Source organism: Coregonus clupeaformis, chromosome 29 (assembly GCF_020615455.1).
Source record: "Coregonus clupeaformis isolate EN_2021a chromosome 29, ASM2061545v1, whole genome shotgun sequence".
NCBI lineage: Eukaryota > Metazoa > Chordata > Actinopteri > Salmoniformes > Salmonidae > Coregonus > Coregonus clupeaformis.
In genome coordinates, this window is record NC_059220.1 from 11309472 (window position 1) to 11332289 (window position 22818).

General features: G+C 45.4%; 1 protein-coding gene across 3 annotated transcripts in view; it reads left to right on the forward strand.

Annotated features, from left to right (window-relative positions):
* LOC121544665 (tau-tubulin kinase 2-like) overlaps positions 1-8175 on the forward strand; it is a 43699-nt gene extending 35524 nt beyond the window's left edge. For 2 of the 3 annotated variants that reach the window (XM_041854701.1, XM_041854700.1), the window contains exons 10-15: positions 656-866; positions 1674-1900; positions 2193-2811; positions 4582-4944; positions 6024-7003; positions 7280-8175. In XM_041854701.1, the coding sequence (XP_041710635.1) occupies positions 656-866; positions 1674-1900; positions 2193-2811; positions 4582-4944; positions 6024-7003; positions 7280-7778 (2899 nt within the window). In that variant the 3' untranslated portion in view covers positions 7779-8175. The remainder of the gene's footprint in view (positions 1-655; positions 867-1673; positions 1901-2192; positions 2812-4581; positions 4945-6023; positions 7004-7279) is intronic. The other variant, XM_041854702.1, reaches the window with a different exon arrangement.
* Positions 8176-22818: the final 14643 nt, after the last annotated feature.

The following is a 22818-nucleotide window of genomic DNA, read 5'->3' on the forward strand; positions in this document are numbered from 1 at the left end:
AAGAGACTGGGAACACACACACATGGTTTAAGAGACTGGGAACACACACACACACACACACACACACAAGGTAAGAGACTGGGAACACACACACACACACACACATGGGGTAAGAGACTGGGAACACACACACACACAGAGACTGGGAATCTTGGATTAACTGTTTGAAGGTCCACTGAGGGTTCAGGGTTTTCTTGTCTCTTTCACGATCACACACTTTTAACTTGTTTACCGAATGAATTAATGAATCTACCTGTTAAATGAATGAATGAATCTACCTGTTGAATGAATGAATGAATGAATATACCTGTTGAATGAATGAATGAATGAATGAATGAATGAATGAATGAATGAATGAATGAATGAATGGATGGATGGATGAATGGATGGATGAATACATTAATGAATTAATTAATTGATGAATGGATGAACTGTATGTCAACTTGTATGGTTTTGTTTTTGGCTCTCTCGATTGGATGATTGTATCAGCCAATGAGAGCTATGATTAGAACTTAATTAGCTTTTTTGATTTGTCTTGTGACAAATGGAACAAACAAAAAAATTACAGTATGTGGAACAAAAAATGGTATGGAAATTACGTTGTAGGTCTCCCCCCGTTAGTGACATCAGAGTAACATTCCCTCTATAATTTCAGCATGGCCAATGCATCCCTGATCCCTGGGGACCTGGCGAGGGAGAACACAGACAATGTTCTGCAGGACGAGCAGCTCAGTGACAATGGGGAGAACAATCCTCCTCCAGACCGCCGCCCCGGATCCCCCAGCATGCCCCGGGCCAACCAGGAAGCTGACGTCTGGGAGGAGCTGGACCGCAACCGCAACCGCATATTGACCTCAGTCTGGAAGGTAGAGAGGAGCATACACACACCAGGGTTTCCGTTAACCGGTAATTGGCTTTTGAACCCCCCCCCCCAAAGGCCAATAAATACAATTGCTGCCGGCTAAATTGGATTTTCGTTTGTCGTTATGTAGCCAATCTTATTTATCACACCCGCAAAGCATACAGATACAGAGCCTACATTTGAGTGGAAAATCTGCCAGACAGCGCAATATTTGCTGCTATACTTCCTCAAACAGCTTGTTCGTCGCTGCCGGAGTGAAACGTGCTTTTATAAGCCCAATCATTCTAAACGCAATCGCGTGTTAAAAACAGTTTTGATGGCCACGATTAAAAATAGCAAATATTTTTATTTCTCAACTGGCAATTGAATCTCGCTTCCTATTGGCCATTCAAGTGCATAGGCAACGGTAGGCAGGATTCAGCGCGTCACACACCAGTTTGCAATGAGCTGGAGGCAGTATGCATTTTGAAAACATATACTTAATTGTTTGAAACCTGAACGTTTTACTTCATATTATGAGGTATATCTTTCCTTCCTTCAAAGTATCATAGCCAAAAGTATTTCATAAAGACTTCCATATGCCATTGAAACCAGTAGCCTATTTCTCTCATGTTCTATTGGTTTTCAAATCAACTTTCTTTCATTGTCCAGTAGTCAACCCATGCTAGTTGTTGCATCTTTAGATCTCTCCTCTTTCTAAATTTCTAACAGATATTTTCATCTCTGTCACATGTGTGGTGGACACACACACACACCATGAAGACTGAGTTCAACCATATACCACTCTATCCCCTGTTTCCCTCCCCCCTAGGCAGCAACAGAGGAGGAGAACAGCAACAACCAGGGGGGTCTCCAGAGCCCGTACGCCAACCCCAGCCTGGGCTCCCCTGTCCGGGTACACTCTGAGATGGTGGGGGCCTCAGGGCAGGACGGTGGTGGTCCTCTCCTCAGGAAGCTCCGTAACATCCACAGCTTTGAGCTGGACAGGAGGCTGACCCTGGAGGCCAAGCCCAGTCATGAACGCTTCATGGAGGCATGGTCAGTACCCCTACTTACCCCCTGTCCTTCTGTACCTTCCTTACTACACTAACATAACAACCAGGGACTTGATTCTACTGCAACTCAGTCAATTCAGGATATTCATCGAGATTAACAAAAGTTCCTATACAAGAATTGAAACGTTCGTTTTAAACTGACTGAATTTCAATGGAATTGACCTCAACCTTGCTAGTGCTAACCCTGCTGCTAACAACCATACAATAGCACAGTAACTACTATGTTATAATCTGCCATCGCCTGACCTGTTCAATCAGTCGGTGTGTCTCTCCAGCTCAGGGAATCAGCAGGAGGGCTGTGGGCAGCAGCAGGAGAAGGGGTCTGAGGTAGGCCAGGACCAGGGTCTGGCTGTACCCACTGGAGGTGCCACAGGACCAGGGCGTGGTGGCACTGACCGAGTCTGGCACTACGATGAGGAGTTCCTATCCGGTGGGGGCGCCAGCGGCTCACCCAAACCCATCTCCCCTCACTCCCACGGGTCTCTGGAGCAGGGTGAGGGGGCCCCCAGCAGCGGAGGCTTCGTGGCCCTCAACCTGAGCTCCGGCCGGGGGGAGGTGGACTCCAGGGAGTGGGTGATGATGGAGAGGCCCAGTGGGTCCCCAGGAACAGGGACCGGAATGGGGGATAAGGCTACGACCAGTCCCTCCGAGGAGGAAGAAGAGGAGCTGGAGGTGCTGGAGGTACCCCTTGGGGCAGGAGAAGGGTCCACGGGGAACCCCAGTCCTGGTCAGGTCCATGGGGACAGGGATGGGGACCTCCAGGGGCTACCAGGGGCCAGCGGAGGATCCCCCGTAGTGGACAGGCTGGAGCTGAGTGTGGGACCCCTGGGAAGCCTGCCCCCCGTCAACCCCACTAGCCCTGCTGAGGGCCTGGCTGAGGGAGCACTCACACAGGTACAGACCTCATGGACTAGATTTACATACTTCACTGTAAAACATTTAACTATTACATACCTCACTGTAAAACACTTCACTATTACATACCTCACTGTAAAACACTTCATTATTACATACCTCACTGTAAAACACTTCACTATTACATATTTCACTGTAAAACACTTCACTATTTCATACCTCACTGTAAAACACTTCATTATTACATACCTCACTGTAAAACACTTCACTATTACATATTTCACTGTAAAACACTTCACTATTACATACCTCACTATAAAACACTTCACTATTACATACTTCACTGTAAAACACTTCACTATTACATACCTCACTGTAAAACACTTCATTATTACATACCTCACTGTAAAACACTTCACTATTACATATTTCACTGTAAAACACTTCACTATTACATACCTCACTGTAAAACACTTCACTATTACATACCTCACTGTAAAACACTTCACTATTACATACCTCACTGTAAAACACTTCACTATTACATACTTCACTGTAAAACACTTCACTATTACATACCTCACTGTAAAACACTTCACTATTACATACCTCACTGTAAAACACTTCACTATTACATATTTCACTGTAAAACACTTCACTATTACATACCTCACTGTAAAACACTTCACTATTACATACTTAACTGTAAAACACTTCACTATTACATACCTCACTGTAAAACACTTCATTATTACATACCTCACTGTAAAACACTTCACTATTACATGCCTCACTGTAAAACACTTCACTTTTACATACCTCACTGTAAAACACTTCACTATTACATACCTCACTGTAAAACACTTCACTATTACATACCTCACTGTAAAACACGTCACTATTACATACCTCACTGTAAAGCACTTCACTATTACATACAGTACCTCACTGTAAAACACTTCACTATTACATACCTCAGTATAAAACAGTTCACTATTACATACAGTACCTCACTGTAACACACTTCACCATAACACAACTCACGCAGGTCAAGACATATCATGCAATGTACACAGATAGAGTAATACACCTTAACACAGAACTATACACAATAAGACACTTCATTCATCTAGGTCAACAGTAGCATCTTGCAGTAGTTTAAAGTAAAATGTGATCGTGGTCTCTTATGTCATGTGAGCTTGTTTGTTTGCTTGTGTGAGCTTGATAAAAGGAAGGATACTCCTCAGACAGTGGTTTTGTTTGAGAGAGGCCGTTGCTTGAAAAAGCGGTTTGATTTGCATTTGAAAGAGCGGTTTGATTTGCATTTGATATCATTATTTGCTCTTTATTTATAACTTTAATTTTCTATGTTGATTTATCTACACTTGAGTTTTTGTCCTGGGTTGACCCTTTCTCAAATGGTGCTGTCTGAGGAAACAGATAGTACACCTGTGTGATTCCTCTAAGGAGACGTTTGAGATCTCAGAATTCCTCCCACCTCGACGCTCGCTCCCTTTAAGTTCTAAATATATGCTATACTCCTCCCCCTCTCTCACCCCCACTCCTATCCGCCCCTGTCCCCCACTCTATTCCTCCGCCATCCCACTCCGTCCTCTCTCTCTTCCCACTTTACTCTATCTTTTCAAATCATCTCCCCTCTTTCACCACCTTCCCTCTCTTTCCACTCTCCCTCCACACTACTTCTCCCTCTCCCTCTTCTCTCCCACCCCCTCTCCCTTGTTCCATCTCCCTCCTTCCCTCTCCCCCTCTCCCTCACCTCCACCTCCCCCTCTACCTCCTCTCTCTTAGCTCCCTACCTCTCCTCCGTCTCTGCCTGAGGAGATGTTGGCCAGGACGTCTAGTCCCCTGCTCCTGCGTTCCCCCAGCCCGCACACCCAGACCCTCCTCACCACCCTGTCGGACCCCCTGCACCAGAGGGACCCCCCTGGGATGAGGCGCAGCTACTCAGCCGATCACCACCACCAGTACCTCCTCCGTCCCACCTCCTCTTCCTCCTACCACACCTCTCTACTGCCACCTCCTCACCCTGGCCTCGGTTCCGCCCGTAACCAATCGTCCGCCGGGCGCAGGAAACTGCCAGCTATCCCGGCGGGCGCCGCCAACAGCAAGTTCCCTTCCGTTATACGCATCACACGCGCCCAACTCCAGCAGGTGATTGACCAATCCACCACGGGGCCACGAACCAATCAGACGTCTCTATCTTAACCATAACACACCGCCTTCCTAACTCCCTCCACTATTAGTTACTTACCGTCTTTTTTAAATAGTTTGGCTTGGTTGTTCTTTTTGTTTCCTTTTGCTGCTAGTGTGTTAGTTGTGTTGTGCTGTGTTGTGCTGTGTTGTTGTGTTGTTGTTGTGTTGTGTTGTTGTTGTCGTCAGGCAGGCTGCTTCTCCAGAGAACAGCAGGTCATTGTGATGCAGACAGAGCATGCTCAGATCCATGTGTCCTTGTGTCAGGGGAAGGGTTGGGGTCAATTCAGAGTGGAAATGAAATTGCAATTACACTTTTCTTCATTGCGTGACAGGGACCTTTGTTTTGGTGGATTGTCTCTCTCTTTTGTTCTTTCATTTCCTCCCGTTCTCTCTCTCTTTTTGTTACTGACCCTGACTCCCTCTCTCTTTTGTAGTCCCCTGATTGGTTGTGTGAATGTTTTTGTTCTTGTTGCAGACCTGGGTTAAATACATGTGTCAAATACTTGAGTGGTGCTTGATTAAGCATTTCAGGCACAATGGAATAGTCCCAAAACTCCAAGCTAAATCAAATACATTATAGATTTGACCCAGGTCTGTCTTGTTGCTTTTTTGATACCAACTAACAGCTTGACTGACATTGCCTTGATGATGCTGTGTCATGTTATGATCATGTTATGATCTCCATTCAATCTTTTCACATGATCTCTTACAATGCAATCATTTGACTCTATTTCTTTGTTAACCCGCCCTCTTTCTCTCTCTCTCTCTCTCTCTCTCTCTCTCTCTCTCTCTCTCTCTCTCTCTCTCCTCTCTCTCTCTCTCTCTCTCTCTCTCTCTCACCTCTCTCTCTCTCGCTCTCTCTCTCGCTCTCTCTCTCTCTCTCTCTCCGTCTCTCTCTCTCGCTCTCTCTCTCTCTCTCTCTCTCTCTCTCTCTCTCTCTCTCTCTCTCTCTCTCTCTCTCTCCCCCCCTCTCTCTCTCTCTCTCTCCCCCTCTCCCCCTCTCTCCCCCTCTCTCTCTCCCTTTCCCCTCTCTTTAGTTGACAGCTCAGCAGTCCCAGTCTGCCTCAGACAGTGCTCCACAGTGCCTCCAGCTGGAGAGACGAGGTGATGCAGCAGCTGAGGCCCAGCAGGCCCAGGATAATACTGATACCGCTGACATCCACGTCCTGCCCACCCCTACCCACACCCCTAGCCAGCCCGGCAGCCCCACCACCCTGGATGACCTCCTGGCAGATACCCTGATCAATGGAGGAGACACCCATTCCCAGACCTACACCAAAGCCCACAGCCCTGTGCCAAGCCGAGTGTCCTCTCCTCGCTCCCCCCGCTCTCCTCATTCTCCACGTTCTAATTCCCCTCACTCCCCCCGCTCCCCCCACAGCCCACTGTTAGGCCTAGTCAACGGCCATCTGTCTCCCCCATTTAACGGCCAGGGAGACGGCAGTGGCAGTGGAGCCTTCCCAGAGCTCAAAGACCCTGAGAGTGACCAGCCCCAGCCAGACAGGGGAGATGGGGTGGAAACCACTGACCAAGCCCCAGCTCTGACCACCCCCTCCCCGCCGTCCTCTCCCCGTAAAGACCCCTCCTGCAGGCTGAGCCGTATCCCCGTCCTGGAGCACTCCGTCCTGCTGGACCTTCTCCCCACCCCTGGCTCTGCCATGGAGAAGCTGCTTCAGAAGAAAGCCCACCACCACCAGGGAGGAGGCCACCATCCCACCGCCTCTCCCTCTATCTCCCATCACGGCCCTGTCGTGGCCTCGCTCCCCCGCGGGGAACAGCTGTCCTCTGCCTCAGACCGCTCTGAGATGGCCGATGAGTCGTTCCTGGGCTCACGCTCCGACTGCCAGGGGGATGATGCCCCCTCCCTCTCCTCCTCCTCCAGCCCCCTGTCCCGTAAGAGCAGGATCCCGCGGCCCTTTAACCCTCCTAACCCATCCCGAGAGAAGGAGAGAGCTGCTCAGTACCTACCACGCCCACCCCCGGGGAGACCACCCAGTCGACCTGCAGCGGAGGGCAGGTAATATGACTTCATGATTAGCTTTAATTACATGTTTATCTCATCTATCATAGTAACCTGGTTCCGGGTCTGTTGGTGCTGTCTTGCCGCTTATATGTTCATTGCCATGCCAATGTTTGGAGTTGGCAAGACAGCACCAACAGATCTGGAATGAGGCTACTATCATTAACTGAATTACTCTCATTTTGCCTTAATGATCTACATTTAAAATGTATATCTAAAGTTCTAAACCCATTCTCCATCTTCCCTAAACCCCACCCCCTTCCTTCACCCAAGACTGAGGCATTATCGGATCCGAGCGGGCAGCTCCAGTGACTCAGACCTCCTGACCTGCCTGTCCCAGCTGATGCACCATGGTCAGGGTGGTGGTTCTGCCCGCGGCTCCCCCCACCATGGTCGTTCCTCAGCCCAGCATGTAGGGTCCCGGATGGGCGTGTGTAGCCTGACCAGCTCCCCCCACCACCATCACCACCGGAGCTCCAGTGCCTCCCCACGCAGCTGTTCCTCTCTACAGCGCTCTGTCTCCTCCTCTCCCTCTCGCCACGAACACCGCGGGGGAGAGAGAGGCGGAGGGGTTTGTTTCGGTCGCTCCTGCTCTCCTCCCAACTTCTCTGGGTCCCCCCCTCCTCCCCGGCGCTCCTACCCTCACCACCAGGAGATTTGCTGCGGCCGCCAGGCCCGCACCGGTACCCTCCACCACCACGCCCTCAAGTGGAAAGTCTGTAGCCACGAGGAGAGAGAGAGGAAGTGCTCCAGCAAGCTGAGCAGCAGATAGTGGGTCACTGCTCTGGCCCTGGTCCTAGCCTGACCCATAGAAACCTCTGGGCCCGTTTATTCAAGGGTCTCAGAGTAGGACTGCTGAGCTAGGATCGGTTCTGCCTTTTAGGTTATAGTGAATAAGATTACATAGACAATCGTATTCATTATGACCTAAAAGGTTAAACTGATCTTAGATCAGTAGTCCTATTGTGAGATGCTTTATGAGTATGGCCTGGGGGTCAGTGTCGTTGCCACAGCAGAGTGTGGGATCAGGATGTTGATCCAGACCAAACAATCATGCTCTGGATCACTGAAGACCTGAGGCTTCTGTCAGAGAATAGTGACCTTAATGTCCCCCCTCTCCTCCTCTGTCAGTTTCTCTCTCCCTCTCTCTCTCTCTCTCTCTCTCTCTCTCTCTCTCTCTCTCTCTCTCTCTCTCTCTCTCTCTCTCTCTCTCTCTCTCTCTCTCTCTCTCTCTCTCTCTCTCTCTCTCTCTCTCTCTCTCTCTCTCTCTCTCTGTCTCTCTCTCTCTCTCTCTCTCTCTCTCTCTCTCTCTCTCTCTCTCTCTCTCTCTCTCTCTCTCTCTCTCTCTCTCACTTGTAATCCTTCACACTTTCTTCTCTAATTCCTTCCATTTTGTCATTGTTTAGTCACTAATTCATATGCCCATGTTAATTGTTCATACCTCATGCGAAAAGGATCTATGTGCATTGTGCTGTGTATAAGATTTTGGGGTTCTTACTTGTGGGGTGTTTTCCCTCTCATCAGTGAAGTGAACACACTTAGCCCTCTTCCACTGACCGTAGATCAGTCAGTGGATGAGCACTCATTTATTCATCACTAACCAATTGAATATAGACTCAGTCTATTCTGTTTCCTCTGTATTGACCTGGGGAGTGCAGGGTATAGCAGGTCTACATGTATGGCCATGAAGCTCTAGAGAAATGTACACTATCTACAGATCCTATTTATTTACATCTTGACGCACCTGTCACACCAGGTACACACTAACTGACATTATCGATTGATGTGTCCTCTCTCTCTCTCTCTCTCTCTCTCTCTCTCTCTCTCTCTCTCTCTCTCTCTCTCTCTCTCTCTCTCTCTCTCTCTCTCTCTCTCTCTCTCTCACTCTGACATCAGATGAACAGTATAGTGAGTGTTCTAAAGCAATCAATCGATCAACGAAAGAAGTGACCAGTCTTTTGAGAAGGAAGTGATCCTTCCTTTAATACAATCATATGAAGTGTGTGTGTGTGCTCACACACGTACTTGTGCCTGTTGTTTTGACTGATCTGGGGAATCTACATGTCAAACTAAATGTGTGATTGAACACCAGTCACTGGGCCTTGGATCCCTTAGTATCCTCCTCTTAAGAATGGAGTCTGACTTTGTGACCCAATTCTTTACCCTTCTGCCCTGGACTTAATAGGAAAGGAATGGTGTAAGAGATATAATGGCAACCCTCTCTGGCCTTGCCCATGCTTACAACAACCCAATTAATTTAAATATATGGATGGGGGGAGAATTGTGATGCCTGCTGATAGCTCTTATGGTACTCATTACTACACTAGTAGTGAATACAAGACAACACTAAGTTATTATTATTAATGTATAATGTGTGCCTTGCCTTGGCACTTTGGGCAGCTTCTGGTTTCACTACAATGTACATTTCTGATTTTTATTCAAGGAGCCTAATAAGACTAATTTGTGCCAGCTGCAAAAACAGACAGTCCTCTTCATGTGAGTGCAGCAGTATTATTCACTGCAAGGACAAGGAAGCAAAGTGAATGTTTTTATTTGATTTATTCAGACAATATTTGAAGAAAGATCATTTTTATTTATGATATTAAAGAAAGGAAATGTTTTAAACTAAAACGTAGATATCCTGTTTTGAATAAAGTTGAGGACAGGTCCAACATTTATGTCAAATAATATACTAATTATGCCAGTGTTTCCCAACTCCAGTCCTCCAGTACCCCCAACGCCAGTCCTCCAGTACCCCCAACGCCAGTCCTCCAGTACCCCCAACGCCAGTCCTCCAGTACCCCCAACGCCAGTCCTCCAGTACCCCCAACGCCAGTCCTCCAGTACCCCCAACGCCAGTCCTCCAGTACCCCCTACAGGACACATTGTTGTTGTAGCCCCCGGACAAACATACCTGATTTAATTCATTGAGGGTTTGATGATTAGTTGACAAGTTGAATCAGGTTTGCTTGTCCAGGACATACTGTTGGGGGTACTTGAGGACTGGAGTTGGGAAACACTGATTTATGCCATATAAATATCACATACCAAATCAATGTTTCAAACTTCCAAAGGATAAAAAAACATGCGAAGAATAATGTTTTCTTTGTTTTGTAATGACATGTTTTGTGCACTTTACCTCAAACAGTTAATGTATTGTTTGAGAACCAAACCCATTTTCTTTACTTCATAAAGACTCAATGAACACTATCACGTAAAACCTCCCTCACTTGACCTTAGTTCTACCTACTACACCCTCTCCCCTAGCCTGAAATCCAGAACCGGTTTTGTGCTGACATTCCACTCCTTGTACATGTCATTGTCAAGCATTGGCAGGACAAGGAGTGGAATGATAGCAGAAACTGATACGCAGGCTTCCTCTCCCCACCCCTCTGCTTGTAACATACTGTAACATAACTAACTCCTGCTTCCGCTACTACTACTCCTTGCATGCTCTGCCTACCGAGAAAATAGAAAAACAATCAACCAATCAGTGAAGTAAGCAGCATACCAGTTCCCATAATGCACTGTGATTGTCTGAAAGGGAATTATGTTTCATGTTAGATAGTACGGTATGTATTTTGGTTGGAATATTTCCTTTGCTTGGTTTTCCCTTTCTTCTCATGATGATCACGCTTCACTCTTATCGTCCTATCTGGCCCACAGCATTGATCTGGTTTCCTAGCTCTCCAAAGATCACGTCCTAGGACTACTGTACTGACTGATTAATACACCTAATAAAGGAACAACTGTATTTATTTTTTACATCGGTCTGACTGGCTTATTATCATGATGTGACACATGCATAGTATGGTCTGATTGGCTTATTATCATGATGTGACACATGCATAGTATGGTCTGATTGGCTTATTATCATGATGTGACACATGCATAGTATGGTCTGATTGGCTTATTAAGATAAAGGCGAAAGAAAAGCACACCTATTTAGGCGAGGTGCTGGCTGACGGCGTAATTGCCTTATTATCATGATGTGACACATACATAGTATGAATAACATGTGAAGAGGAAAAGACTTGCCTTAATCTAAAGTATTTGCATCATACAACCAATACGCAGTGTGGCAAGATCTACTGTAATTCCGCAGTATGAGATGAATATGTAATGAGATACTGTATGTCAAGTGGATTGTTTTACTTGGTCCATTGTGGTAGATGTTTTTGGTACCTGCCTACAGTCTGGTGGCATTCCAGGTCGCTTACATTGCAGACAGGTTGATACAGATCTGATTGAACTAAGATCTCTACAAATGTGAAAGAGAGTAGTGTTTAACATTGCAGGAACCCCATCAATGACTAAATGATCTGATGATCTGTGCAACATGTAGGCAACCTGGAACGCCCCCTCTGTCTCACAGAGCAATGTGTAGGCAGCCTGGAATGCCCCCTCTTTCTCACAGAGCAACATGTAGGCAGTCTGGACCCCCCCTCCCTCCCCTCTGTCTCACAAAGCAACATGTAGGCAGCCTGGATTCCCCCCTCTGTCTCACAGCAGCTATGATAGGACTCATTCCAAGGCAGACACAGACAGTGTTCAGTCAGTCGCCTTAATCATGTATTTTCTCTTCTCTTCCCCTGGCTGTGTGTAAAGCAAGGGATGACTGAACTGTGTCTGTCTGTTTGTCTACTCTGTGCTGAGGATCACTCCACTGCTTAGCCCCAACCTACTGTCAGGTTCCTCCCATAGACTGTAGAAGGTTCTCCCTTTCCGTCCTTGACAGGTGTGTTCAAATCAAATCAAATTTTATTTGTCACATGCGCCGAATACAACAGATGTAGACTTTACAGTGAAATGCTTACTTACGAGCCCTTTCCCAACAATGCAGAGTCAAAAAGTAAGAATAATTAGCTAAATAACAAAGGGAAATAGTAACACAATAAAATAACACGAGACTATATACAAGGAGTACCGGTACCGAGTCAAGGTGCAGGGGTATGAGGTAACTGAGGTAAATGTACATGTTGGTAGGGGTAAAAGTGACTAGGCAATCAGGATAGATAATAAACAGAGTAGCAGCAGCGTATGTGAAGCGTGTGAAAGTATGACTGTGTGTGTGTGTGTGTGGCGTCAGTATGCATATGTGAGCGTATGTAGTGTGTGTGTGTGTGTGTGTGTGTGTGTGTGTGTGTGTGTTGTCCTGCCTTTACAGATCTGTGGGAACTATTTCTCCAGCAAATTAGAGCCAGATTGTTGGTGTTTAGCTTTCAGATAGATAGCTTTGCTTTCTGTTGGCAGCTCTGTTCTTATTGGCCCGTTTGGCCCAATCAAGTTGTCCATTAACTGGACAGAATGCGTGACTTCAACGTCAGTAACCAGTGAGATGTGTCTGGATTCTGGAATCAGAACCGAGGTTGAGTGTTCTAAGGGTTTTAAATTCCTCTTGGGTGTATGATAAAGGTCTGTTTTTACATCCAGAGATTGTGACGTGAACGTCCATATAATAGTACCACACTAAGCAGTGTTGAGCTAACTTTTAAATCCTAGGCTATATTCGATACTTCCATAAGCTAACTAACTGCAGCTTTTAATATATAAACAGTAAAAAGTATTCATTTCAAAGATCATCTTGATGAACCATAACACATTGCTTCAGTAAAGGCTTCAGTAAAAGGGAAGAGCTAAAGGAATAAACAGTGATGCCAATAATCAATCCATTTTTTATATTGGTATTTTATTGTTATTATTGCACAAACAAAGTGGTATATTGTTACTTTCCTGACTGAGATTATGATTTGTTACTGACTGTATGGTGGTGTGATTTGTAAAGGTGTCACAGCCTGCCTGTATCTGCGCTCCAAGGATTGTACTTCATTCATGGCCAGGTCACAGATACTGTGTTGTTGGAAGTTTTTGGGCCAATAGGCTAAACATCTAAAAACAACAACAACAAACAACAAGAAATTGATTTTATTGATATATTGGGTATATGGATGCTCATCGTTGACACCCATTGCCTGTGTGGCTTCAGTTTTAGATATTTCTTGAAATGGTTCACGTTTTAGTCCTGTGTTGCAACGGTTTTGAAATGTGTGTACAGTCACAAGGAAAGACTGTAACAAGGGGAAGATCTACATTGTACATAATTGTAATTAATTATGTTTATTTTATCATTTGTACCATATCAATGGCTTGTACAGTGTTTTTTTCTGTTCGTTTAAAATTATTTTGTATTTTATTTTTATAAACTGGTTATAAATAAAATACTAATTCAGCATGCAGAAAAATAATACACCTGACTGTTTGCTTATTTCTTTTCATTGAGAAGTGGTCCAGTGACAGGTAGATGGTATTCGAACAGGTTCGATTTGAATTCTGTTTACTCGATTCTCAGCCATAGAAAGCAATCTGACTGTAGGCCTACAGAACCAGTACTACAGCGCCCCCCAGTGCAATGCGCCAACATTGGGGAAAGTCTGAAAGGGATAAGGGACATGCCAACTCTGACGTCAGCCCATTGAAGTTAACATTTTAAAGGTTAAGATTAGGTAAGGGTTATGGGTTCATGATTTTTTTTTTTGCTTAAGGTTTAGGGTAGGGACGTCCCAAAGACCCCAGATAGCACTAGCAATATTTGCGCGACTGCTCCCATTCTGTCCTGCCTCCAACTCCAAGCAGGCAGCTGCTAGAGGCAGACAGCTCCTGCTCAGACCAGAAAGGCGGCTCTTTTGGAATCGCCGCCACAGAAGAAAGTGGAGTCTATCAAGGTCGTAAAATGGCTCAAACATGACGAGGTAAGTGACAAATAATGTAAACCGAGATGGAGTCGAATTTGTGGTGTTGCTTGCAATAGTTTTGCATGCGCAACGAAATGTCATCGTAGAACGGATGTAAACAAAACTCCACACCCGCCAAGACCCCCAGCCGCCCCCAGGGTGTCCCAGCCCTCTCAGCAGGGGCCAGGCTTCTCCAGAGAGCGCAGGGGGGGCTGCAGATCGACCGGGCCTGGGACAGGTCCCCGTAGCGCAAGCCGGGTCCAGCTGTTCTCCCCCGCTCCCTCCCTGTCCTCTGAGGCTGATTGGGATACTGCCCACCCACTGTCTGGGTCACACTGCCTAAGTGGCTTCAGCCTAAGTGGGGTCGGTGTTCTCAGTAGTCCCTCCTTCAGTTCAGCCTGGAGACCAGCTCCAGCCTCCACCTCCAGAGCCACTCCCTCAGATCACCTCTCTGCTCAGAGAGCCAGTCTGGGGGATTTCATGCTGTCCCCTCCAGAGCTCCAGCACCAACCCCACCAACACAGTCCCAGCCCGAGGGTCCATCAGCAGCCGCGTGGCCGCAGGAGGAGTGCCAAGATTGGGATGGGATGGGATGGGATGGGAGGGCAGGGGAGGCAGGGTGGTGGGTTCCAGACTGAGGAGGAGGGCCAGGGAGATCCGATGGTGGTGGGAAGGAGGGGGTAATAAGATGGGGGACCCAGCCGTGTCGCCTTAAAAGGCTCAGACGCCAACGCTGTTCCAGCTCAACTACAACAACCTGGAAGACTTCCCACCTATGGGAGCGTCGCACGCATCACCACCGTGAGTTCTATTCTATTGGGCAATTCCACAGTAACGGAGTGATGCTGAGACTCATTTTGTCTCACCTGTGAATTGATGAACAAATCTTACTTGTATCAGATCAACCAAAACAATGTACATAACACACTGTTCTCTCTCCACTAGACTGCAGACGGAACCATCACGGAGGATCAACCCAACCCCAGTCAGTGCAGAGCTAAGATCTGTTTCACGTCCACCCCTTTCAGCACCAGACCCTCCAGCCCTCCCCCAGTCCCAGAGGCAGTCACTGGGGCCATCGGAGGGGGTGTCAATAGGGCCATCGGGGGGACCTTCCCTGGGGTCATCGGCGGGGGCGCCCCTGGGGCCCTAAACTTCAACGTGGGCAGCCCCCTTCTGTCTGCAGGAGGAGAGAGAACTGCTAAAGAGAGAGATGTATGTGTGGTAGCCCTTTCCTGCAGTCAATAAACCAAAAGAGACCACTTTGGCCTCACTTTTGTTATATTTCAGTCTTCTGTGATGTATATAAAGTGTAATATTGGGACGCAAACTCAAAATGGAATACATTTCAACTATATATCTGACATGGTACAGCCATCTTCTTTTTTGTAAGCCCATAACCATGTGTGTGAGGTGTATACTTTTGTTTCAAAGTAGATTTGTTTAAGACTACCAAGAATCACTCTGTGTAACCCTGATTTAGCCCACCGCGGTAAAAGGTTTTAAGGAGGGCCAGTCACCATTATAACACACGCTGCTTTTTACTTTTATCCAGACTATATGTTTTACTTCTTCTAGGACTGGTTTCCCAGACACGGAGCAAGCCTAGTCCTGGACTAAAATTCATGCTCCATGGAAAATCTCAATTGAAAGTAATTTTTTATCCAGGAGTTGTCTTAACCTGTGCCCTGTAAACTTGTTCTAACTCTGTCAATCTCAGTTATCCCACTTGTTCCTTTGCTGTCATTCTCAACCTGTTACTTCTTTCTTTTAGACATGAACGTGCCCAGCAGGTGTGCTCCCCTCTACCCCCCTCTCTGGACCCATGCACCCCTACCAAATCAGGGCTCCGGGCGGGGTCGGGCTCCAGGGGTTCAGTCCTGACCCCTCCAAAGTCACCTTGACCTCTGAACTGGACTTTCTGAAAGGGGGGTTTGCCTTGGGACGGTCCCAGATATGTTTTTGTGCTTTTGGAACTATACTTTTAGTACTGTTGTGTAATGTGTATTTTATCGTTCTGGTGAAGACTAGTGTTGTGTTTGGTCTATCTGTTTCTGACAGAACCTGGTTCCCAATGTGTTCCTGGAGCTGTTCTTTGTGCTGCAGATCTAAGTACGGGGAAGTCAGGTGAGAGGTGGAGATTCCTTTACAGACCTACTAGTCAGTATAGAGGTGTGAAGTGGATGGAGAGAGAACAGCGTGATAAAAAAACATTGTTGTGGTTGATCTGATAAAAGTAAGATAATTAGTATGTTTTGTAATTCACATTTTATTTGTGTCGGTATTGTGTAATATTCTTTATCTCTCAGGTCAGTTTAATGAATGTTTTATTGGTGGAAATATGACTTTGCTGACCCCTTTGAGTTATGTTTGATCTATGCAGATGTCCTGAAAAGAGGTTACCACAGCAAGATGCACGACTGTGTCTACTTCTCTGTCAGAGTGCTGGAGAATCAGTTTGAGTGAGTTCTCCCTTACTTCTTTACAGTCAAATGATACTGAACATTTAAGACTTGAATCCTATGAGAGTGTTGCTCCATATAATGTGTTTGTGTGTGTTTTACTGGGGCTGCACTCTTGGCCAGGTCTCCCTTGAAATAGAGGTAGTTTGACATCAATGTGACAACCTGGTAAAATAAAGGTTAACCCTATCAGTCCCGAGACCCTAGCAAAAATCGGCTTTTCATTTATCTGACGTTCATTTATCTGCATATCCAGCCCTTACAGTGGGGAAAAAAAGTATTTAGTCAGCCACCAATTGTGCAAGTTCTCCCACTTAAAAAGATGAGAGAGGCCTGTAATTTTCATCATAGGTACACTTCAACTATGACAGACAAATTGAGAAGAAAAAAATCCAGAAAATCACATTGTAGGATTTTTAATGAATTTATTTGCAAATTATGGTGGAAAATAAGTATTTGGCCACCTACAAACAAGCAAGATTTCTGGCTCTCACAGACCTGTAACTTTTTATTTAAGAGGCTCCTTTGTCCTCCACTCGTTACCTGTATTAATGGCACCTGTTTGAACTTGTTATCAGTATAAAAGACACCTGTCCACAACCTCAAAGTAACAAAGCCTACCATCAGTAACACACTACGCTGCCAGGGACTCAAATCCTGCAGTGCCAGACGTGTCCCCCTGCTTAAGCCAGTACATGTCCAGGCCCGTCTGAAGTTTGCTAGAGTGCATTTGGATGATCCAGAAGAGGATTGGGAGAATGTCATATGGTCAGATGAAACCAAAATAGAACTTTTTGGTAAAAACTCAACTCGTCGTGTTTGGAGGACAAAGAATGCTGAGTTGCATCCAAAGAACACCATACCTACTGTGAAGCATGGGGGTGGAAACATCATGCTTTGGGGCTGTTTTTCTGCAAAGGGACCAGGACGACTGATCCGTGTAAAGGAAAGAATGAATGGGGCCATGTATCGTGAGATTTTGAGTGAAAACCTCCTTCCATCAGCAAGGGCATTGAAGATGAAACGTGGCTGGGTCTTTCAGCATGACAATGATCCCAAACACACCGCCCGGGCAACGAAGGAGTGGCTTCGTAAGAAGCATTTCAAGGTCCTGGAGTGGCCTAGCCAGTCTCCAGATCTCAACCCCATAGAAAATCTTTGGAGGGAGTTGAAAGTCTGTGTTGCCCAGCGACAGCCCCAAAACATCACTGCTCTAGAGGAGATCTGCATGGAGGAATGGGCCAAAATACCAGCAACAGTATGTGAAAACCTTGTGAAGACTTACAGAAAACGTTTGACCTGTGTCATTGCCAACAAAGGGTATATAACAAAGTATTGAGAAACTTTTGTTATTGACCAAATACTTATTTTCCACCATAATTTGCAAATAAATTCATTAAAAATCCTACAATGTGATTTTCTGGAGAAAAAAATTCTCATTTTGTCTGTCATAGTTGACGTGTACCTATGATGAAAATTACAGGCCTCTCTCATCTTTTTAAGTGGGAGAACTTGCACAATTGGTGGCTGACTAAATACTTTTTTTCCCCACTGTATATTTAGCCTCAGAAGGAAGTTTTTTTACCATTTGACATAAACAGTTGCAATGATGAATTCTATTGACAAATGTCAATAACTAAAAAAAGTCAGCCAAAGCATAAACCTGATTAATGAATTAATATGAATGCTGGAAGTAAAGAAATTGTTTGCTCACAGTTAGGGACAACTGTGTGGAGTTTGGAGGTTGTGACAGCAACTATATGAGCTTATTACAGTATTATAGACACTATGTCCTGGGATTTCCTAGGATCTATGTAGAAGAACCCCTTACAGTATTATAGACACTATGTCCTGGGATTTCCTAGGATCTATGTAGAAGAACCCCTTACAGTATTATAGACACTATGTCCTGGGATTTCCTAGGATCTATGTAGAAGAACCCCTTACAGTATTATAGACACTATGTCCTGGGATTCCCTAGGATCTATGTAGAAGAACCCCTTACAGTATTATAGACACTATGTCCTGGGATTTCCTATGATCTATGTAGAAGAACCCCTTACAGTATTATAGACACTATGTCCTGGGATTTCCTAAGATCTATGTAGAAGAACCCCTTACAGTATTATAGACACTATGTCCTGGGATTTCCTAGGATCTATGTAGAAGAACCCCTTACAGTATTTTAGACACTATGTCCTGGGATTTCCTAGGATCTATGTAGAAGAACCCCTTACAGTATTATAGACACTATGTCCTGGGATTTCCTAGGATCTATGTAGAAGAACCCCTTACAGTATTATAGACACTGTGTCCTGGGATTTCCTAGGATCTATGTAGAAGAACCCCTTACAGTATTATAGACACTATGTCCTGGGATTTCCTAAGATATATGTAGAAGAACCCCTTACAGTATTATAGACACTATGTCCTGGGATTTCCTAGGATCTATGTAGAAGAACCCCTTACAGTATTATAGACACTATGTCCTGGGATTTCCTAGGATCTATGTAGAAGAACCCCTTACAGTATTATAGACACTATGTCCTGGGATTTCCTAAGATCTATGTAGAAGAACCCCTTACAGTATTATAGACACTATGTCCTGGGATTTCCTAGGATCTATGTAGAAGAACCCCTTACAGTATTATAGACACTATGTCCTGGGATTTCCTAGGATCTATGTAGAAGAACCCCTTACAGTATTATAGACACTATGTCCTGGGATTTCCTAGGATCTATGTAGAAGAACCCCTTACAGTATTATAGACACTATGTCCTGGGATTCCCTAGGATCTATGTAGAAGAACCCCTTACAGTATTATAGACACTATGTCCTGGGATTTCCTAGGATCTATGTAGAAGAACCCCTTACAGTATTATAGACACTATGTCCTGGGATTTCCTAGGATCTATGTAGAAGAACCCCTTACAGTATTATAGACACTATGTCCTGGGATTTCCTAAGATCTATGTAGAAGAACCCCTTACAGTATTATAGACACTATGTCCTGGGATTTCCTAGGATCTATGTAGAAGAACCCCTTACAGTATTATAGACACTATGTCCTGGGATTTCCTAGGATCTATGTAGAAGACCCCTTACAGTATTATAGACACTATGTCCTGGGATTTCCTAGGATCTATGTAGAAGAACCCCTTACAGTATTATAGACACTATGTCCTGGGATTTCCTAGGATCTATGTAGAAGAACCCCTTACAGTATTATAGACACTATGTCCTGGGATTTCCTAGGATCTATGTAGAAGAACCCCTTACAGTATTATAGACACTATGTCCTGGGATTTCCTAGGATCTATGTAGAAGAACCCCTTACAGTATTATAGACACTATGTCCTGGGATTTCCTAGGATCTATGTAGAAGAACCCCTTACAGTATGATAGACACTATGTCCTGGGATTTCCTAGGATCTATGTAGAAGAACCCCTTACAGTATTATAGACACTATGTCCTGGGATTTCCTAGGATCTATGTAGAAGAACCCCTTACAGTATAATAGACACTATGTCCTGGGATTTCCTAAGATCTATGTAGAAGAACCCCTTACAGTATTATAGACACTATGTCCTGGGATTTCCTAGGATCTATGTAGAAGAACCCCTTACAGTATTATAGACACTATGTCCTGGGATTTCCTAGGATCTATGTAGAAGAACCCCTTACAGTATTATAGACACTATGTCCTGGGATTTCCTAGGATATATGTAGAAGAACCCCTTACAGTATTATAGACACTATGTCCTGGGATTTCCTAGGATCTATGTAGAAGAACCCCTTACAGTATTATAGACACTATGTCCTGGGATTTCCTAGGATCTATGTAGAAGAACCCCTTACAGTATTATAGACACTATGTCCTGGGATTTCCTAGGATCTATGTAGAAGAACCCCTTACAGTATTATAGACACTATGTCCTGGGATTTCCTAGGATCTATGTAGAAGAACCCCTTACAGTATTATAGACACTATGTCCTGGGATTTCCTAGGATCTATGTAGAAGAACCCCTTACAGTATTATAGACACTATGTCCTGGGATTTCCTAGGATCTATGTAGAAGAACCCCTTACAGTATGATAGACACTATGTCCTGGGATTTCCTAGGATCTATGTAGAAGAACCCCTTACAGTATGATAGACACTATGTCCTGGGATTTCCTAGGATCTATGTAGAAGAACCCCTTACCTTCCAACTACTCCTGTGTAGCTTGTGGGCGTTTATAGGGCAAAACATGAGAGTCTCAGCTTTTTATAGATGGCTTTTAATAGTTTCTATTAGGGCTGGGCGATATATCGAATTAATTTGATTAATTGTGAACAGGTTGTTGTTCAAACAGTTGGAGACGGACAGAAGGGTGTGTTCATAACAGCTAAACGGTTCTACCTTGTTAGCAAGCAAATAGATCCAAGTTAGCTGGCTACTCACTAGCACGGGGGCTTGCGCATCAGAGATTGTATATGAGACCTGTGTTAATTTTCTATAATGCCTGCTACCAGAAGTTGGTCGTTATTAGTGGATGTGTATTGTACATGGTTCTGGTTACATTTGTAATAAAAAAGGCATTTTCATCAACAAACATGAAAGCCAGATAAGTGATTATTGCAAAAACGCACGTTAAACTAAATTATTTTGATAAAATTGTTAGTGGGTCTTATGGTTGTGGAAGGCTTATATTTAACCTAGGTATAATTTTACAAGCCCTGAATTCATTAGATTATTCCTGACTGTTTGAAATGCAGTGTATTGACCTTTAATTGTGTAAGAATGCGTATTTAGAATGTGTTTTAAAAATAAATCAAGATATATACTGAACAAAAAACGCAACATGCAACAATTTAAATGAGTTACAGTTCATATAAGGAAATCAGTCAATTTAAATACACTGCTCAAAAAAATTAAGGGAACACTAACATAACACATCCTAGATCTGAATGAATGAAATAATCTTATTAAATACTTTTTTCTTTACATAGTTGAATGTGCTGACAACAAAATCACACAAAAATTATCAATGGAAATCAAATTTATCAACCCATGGAGGTCTGGATTTGGAGTCACACTCAAAAAGAAAGTGGAAAACCACACTATAGGCTGATCCAACTTTGATGTAATGTCCTTAAAACAAGTCAAAATGAGGCTCAGTAGTGTGTGTGGCCTCCACGTGCCTGTATGACCTCCCTACAACGCCTGGGCATGCTCCTGATGAGGTGGCGGATGGTCTCCTGAGGGATCTCCTCCCAGACCTGGACTAAAGCATCCGCCAACTCCTGGACAGTCTGTGGTGCAACGTGGCGTTGGTGGATGGAGCGAGGCATGATGTCCCAGATGTGCTCAATTGGATTCAGGTCTGGGGAACGGGCGGGCCAGTCCATAGCATCAATGCCTTCCTCTTGCAGGAACTGCTGACACACTCCAGCCACATGAGGTCTAGCATTGTCTTGCATTAGGAGGAACCCAGGGCCAACCACACCAGCATATGGTCTCACAAGGGGTCTGAGGATCTCATCTCGGTACCTAATGGCAGTCAGGCTACCTCTGGCGAGCACATGGAGGGCTGTGCGTCCCCCCAAAGAAATTCCACCCCACACCATGACTGACCCACCGCCAAACCGGTCATGCTGGAGGATGTTGCAGGCAGCAGAACGTTCTCCACTGCGTCTCCAGACTCTGTCACGTCTGTCACATGTGCTCAGTGTGAACCTGCTTTCATCTGTGAAGAGCACAGGGCGCAAGTGGCGAATTTGCCAATCTTGGTGTTCTCTGGCAAATGCCAAATGTCCTGCACGGTGTTGGGCTGTAAGCACAACCCGCACCTGTGGATGTCGGGCCCTCATACCACCATCATGGAGTCTGTTTCTGACCGTTTGAGCAGACACATGCACATTTGTGGCCTGCTGGAGGTCATTTTGCAGGGCTTTGGCAGTGCTCCTCCTACTCCTCCTTGCACAAAGGCGGAGGTAGCGGTCCTGCTGCTGGGTTGTTGCCCTCCTACGGCCTCCTCCACGTCTCCTGATGTACTGGCCTGTCTCCTGGTAGCGCCTCCATGCTCTGGACACTACGCTGACAGACACAGCAAACCTTCTTGCCACAGCTCGCATTGATGTGCCATCCTGGATGAGCTGCACTACCTGAGACCCTATGGGTCTCCCGGTCGCGGCCGGCTATGACAGAGCCTGGATTTGAACCAGAATCTCTAGTGGCACAGCTAGCACTGTGATGCAGTGCCTTAGACCACTGCGCCACTCGGGAGGCCATAGGTGGTCTGGGTGGACATAGACCCACCCACTTGGGAGCCAGGTCCATCCACCGGGGAGCAGGCCCAGCCAATCACAATGAGTTTTTCCCCACAAAAGGGCTTTATTACAGTCAGAAATACTCCTCAGTTTCATCAGCTGTCCGGGTGGCTGGTCTCAGATGATCCCACAGGTGAAGAAGCCTTATGTGGCGGTCCTGGGCTGGCATAGTTACACATGGTCTGAGGTTGTGAGGCCGGTTGGACGTAAAAGCCAAATTCTCTAAAATGACTTTGGAGTCGGCTTATGGTAGAGAAATGAACATTAAATTATCTGGCAACAGCTCTGGTGGACATTCCTGCA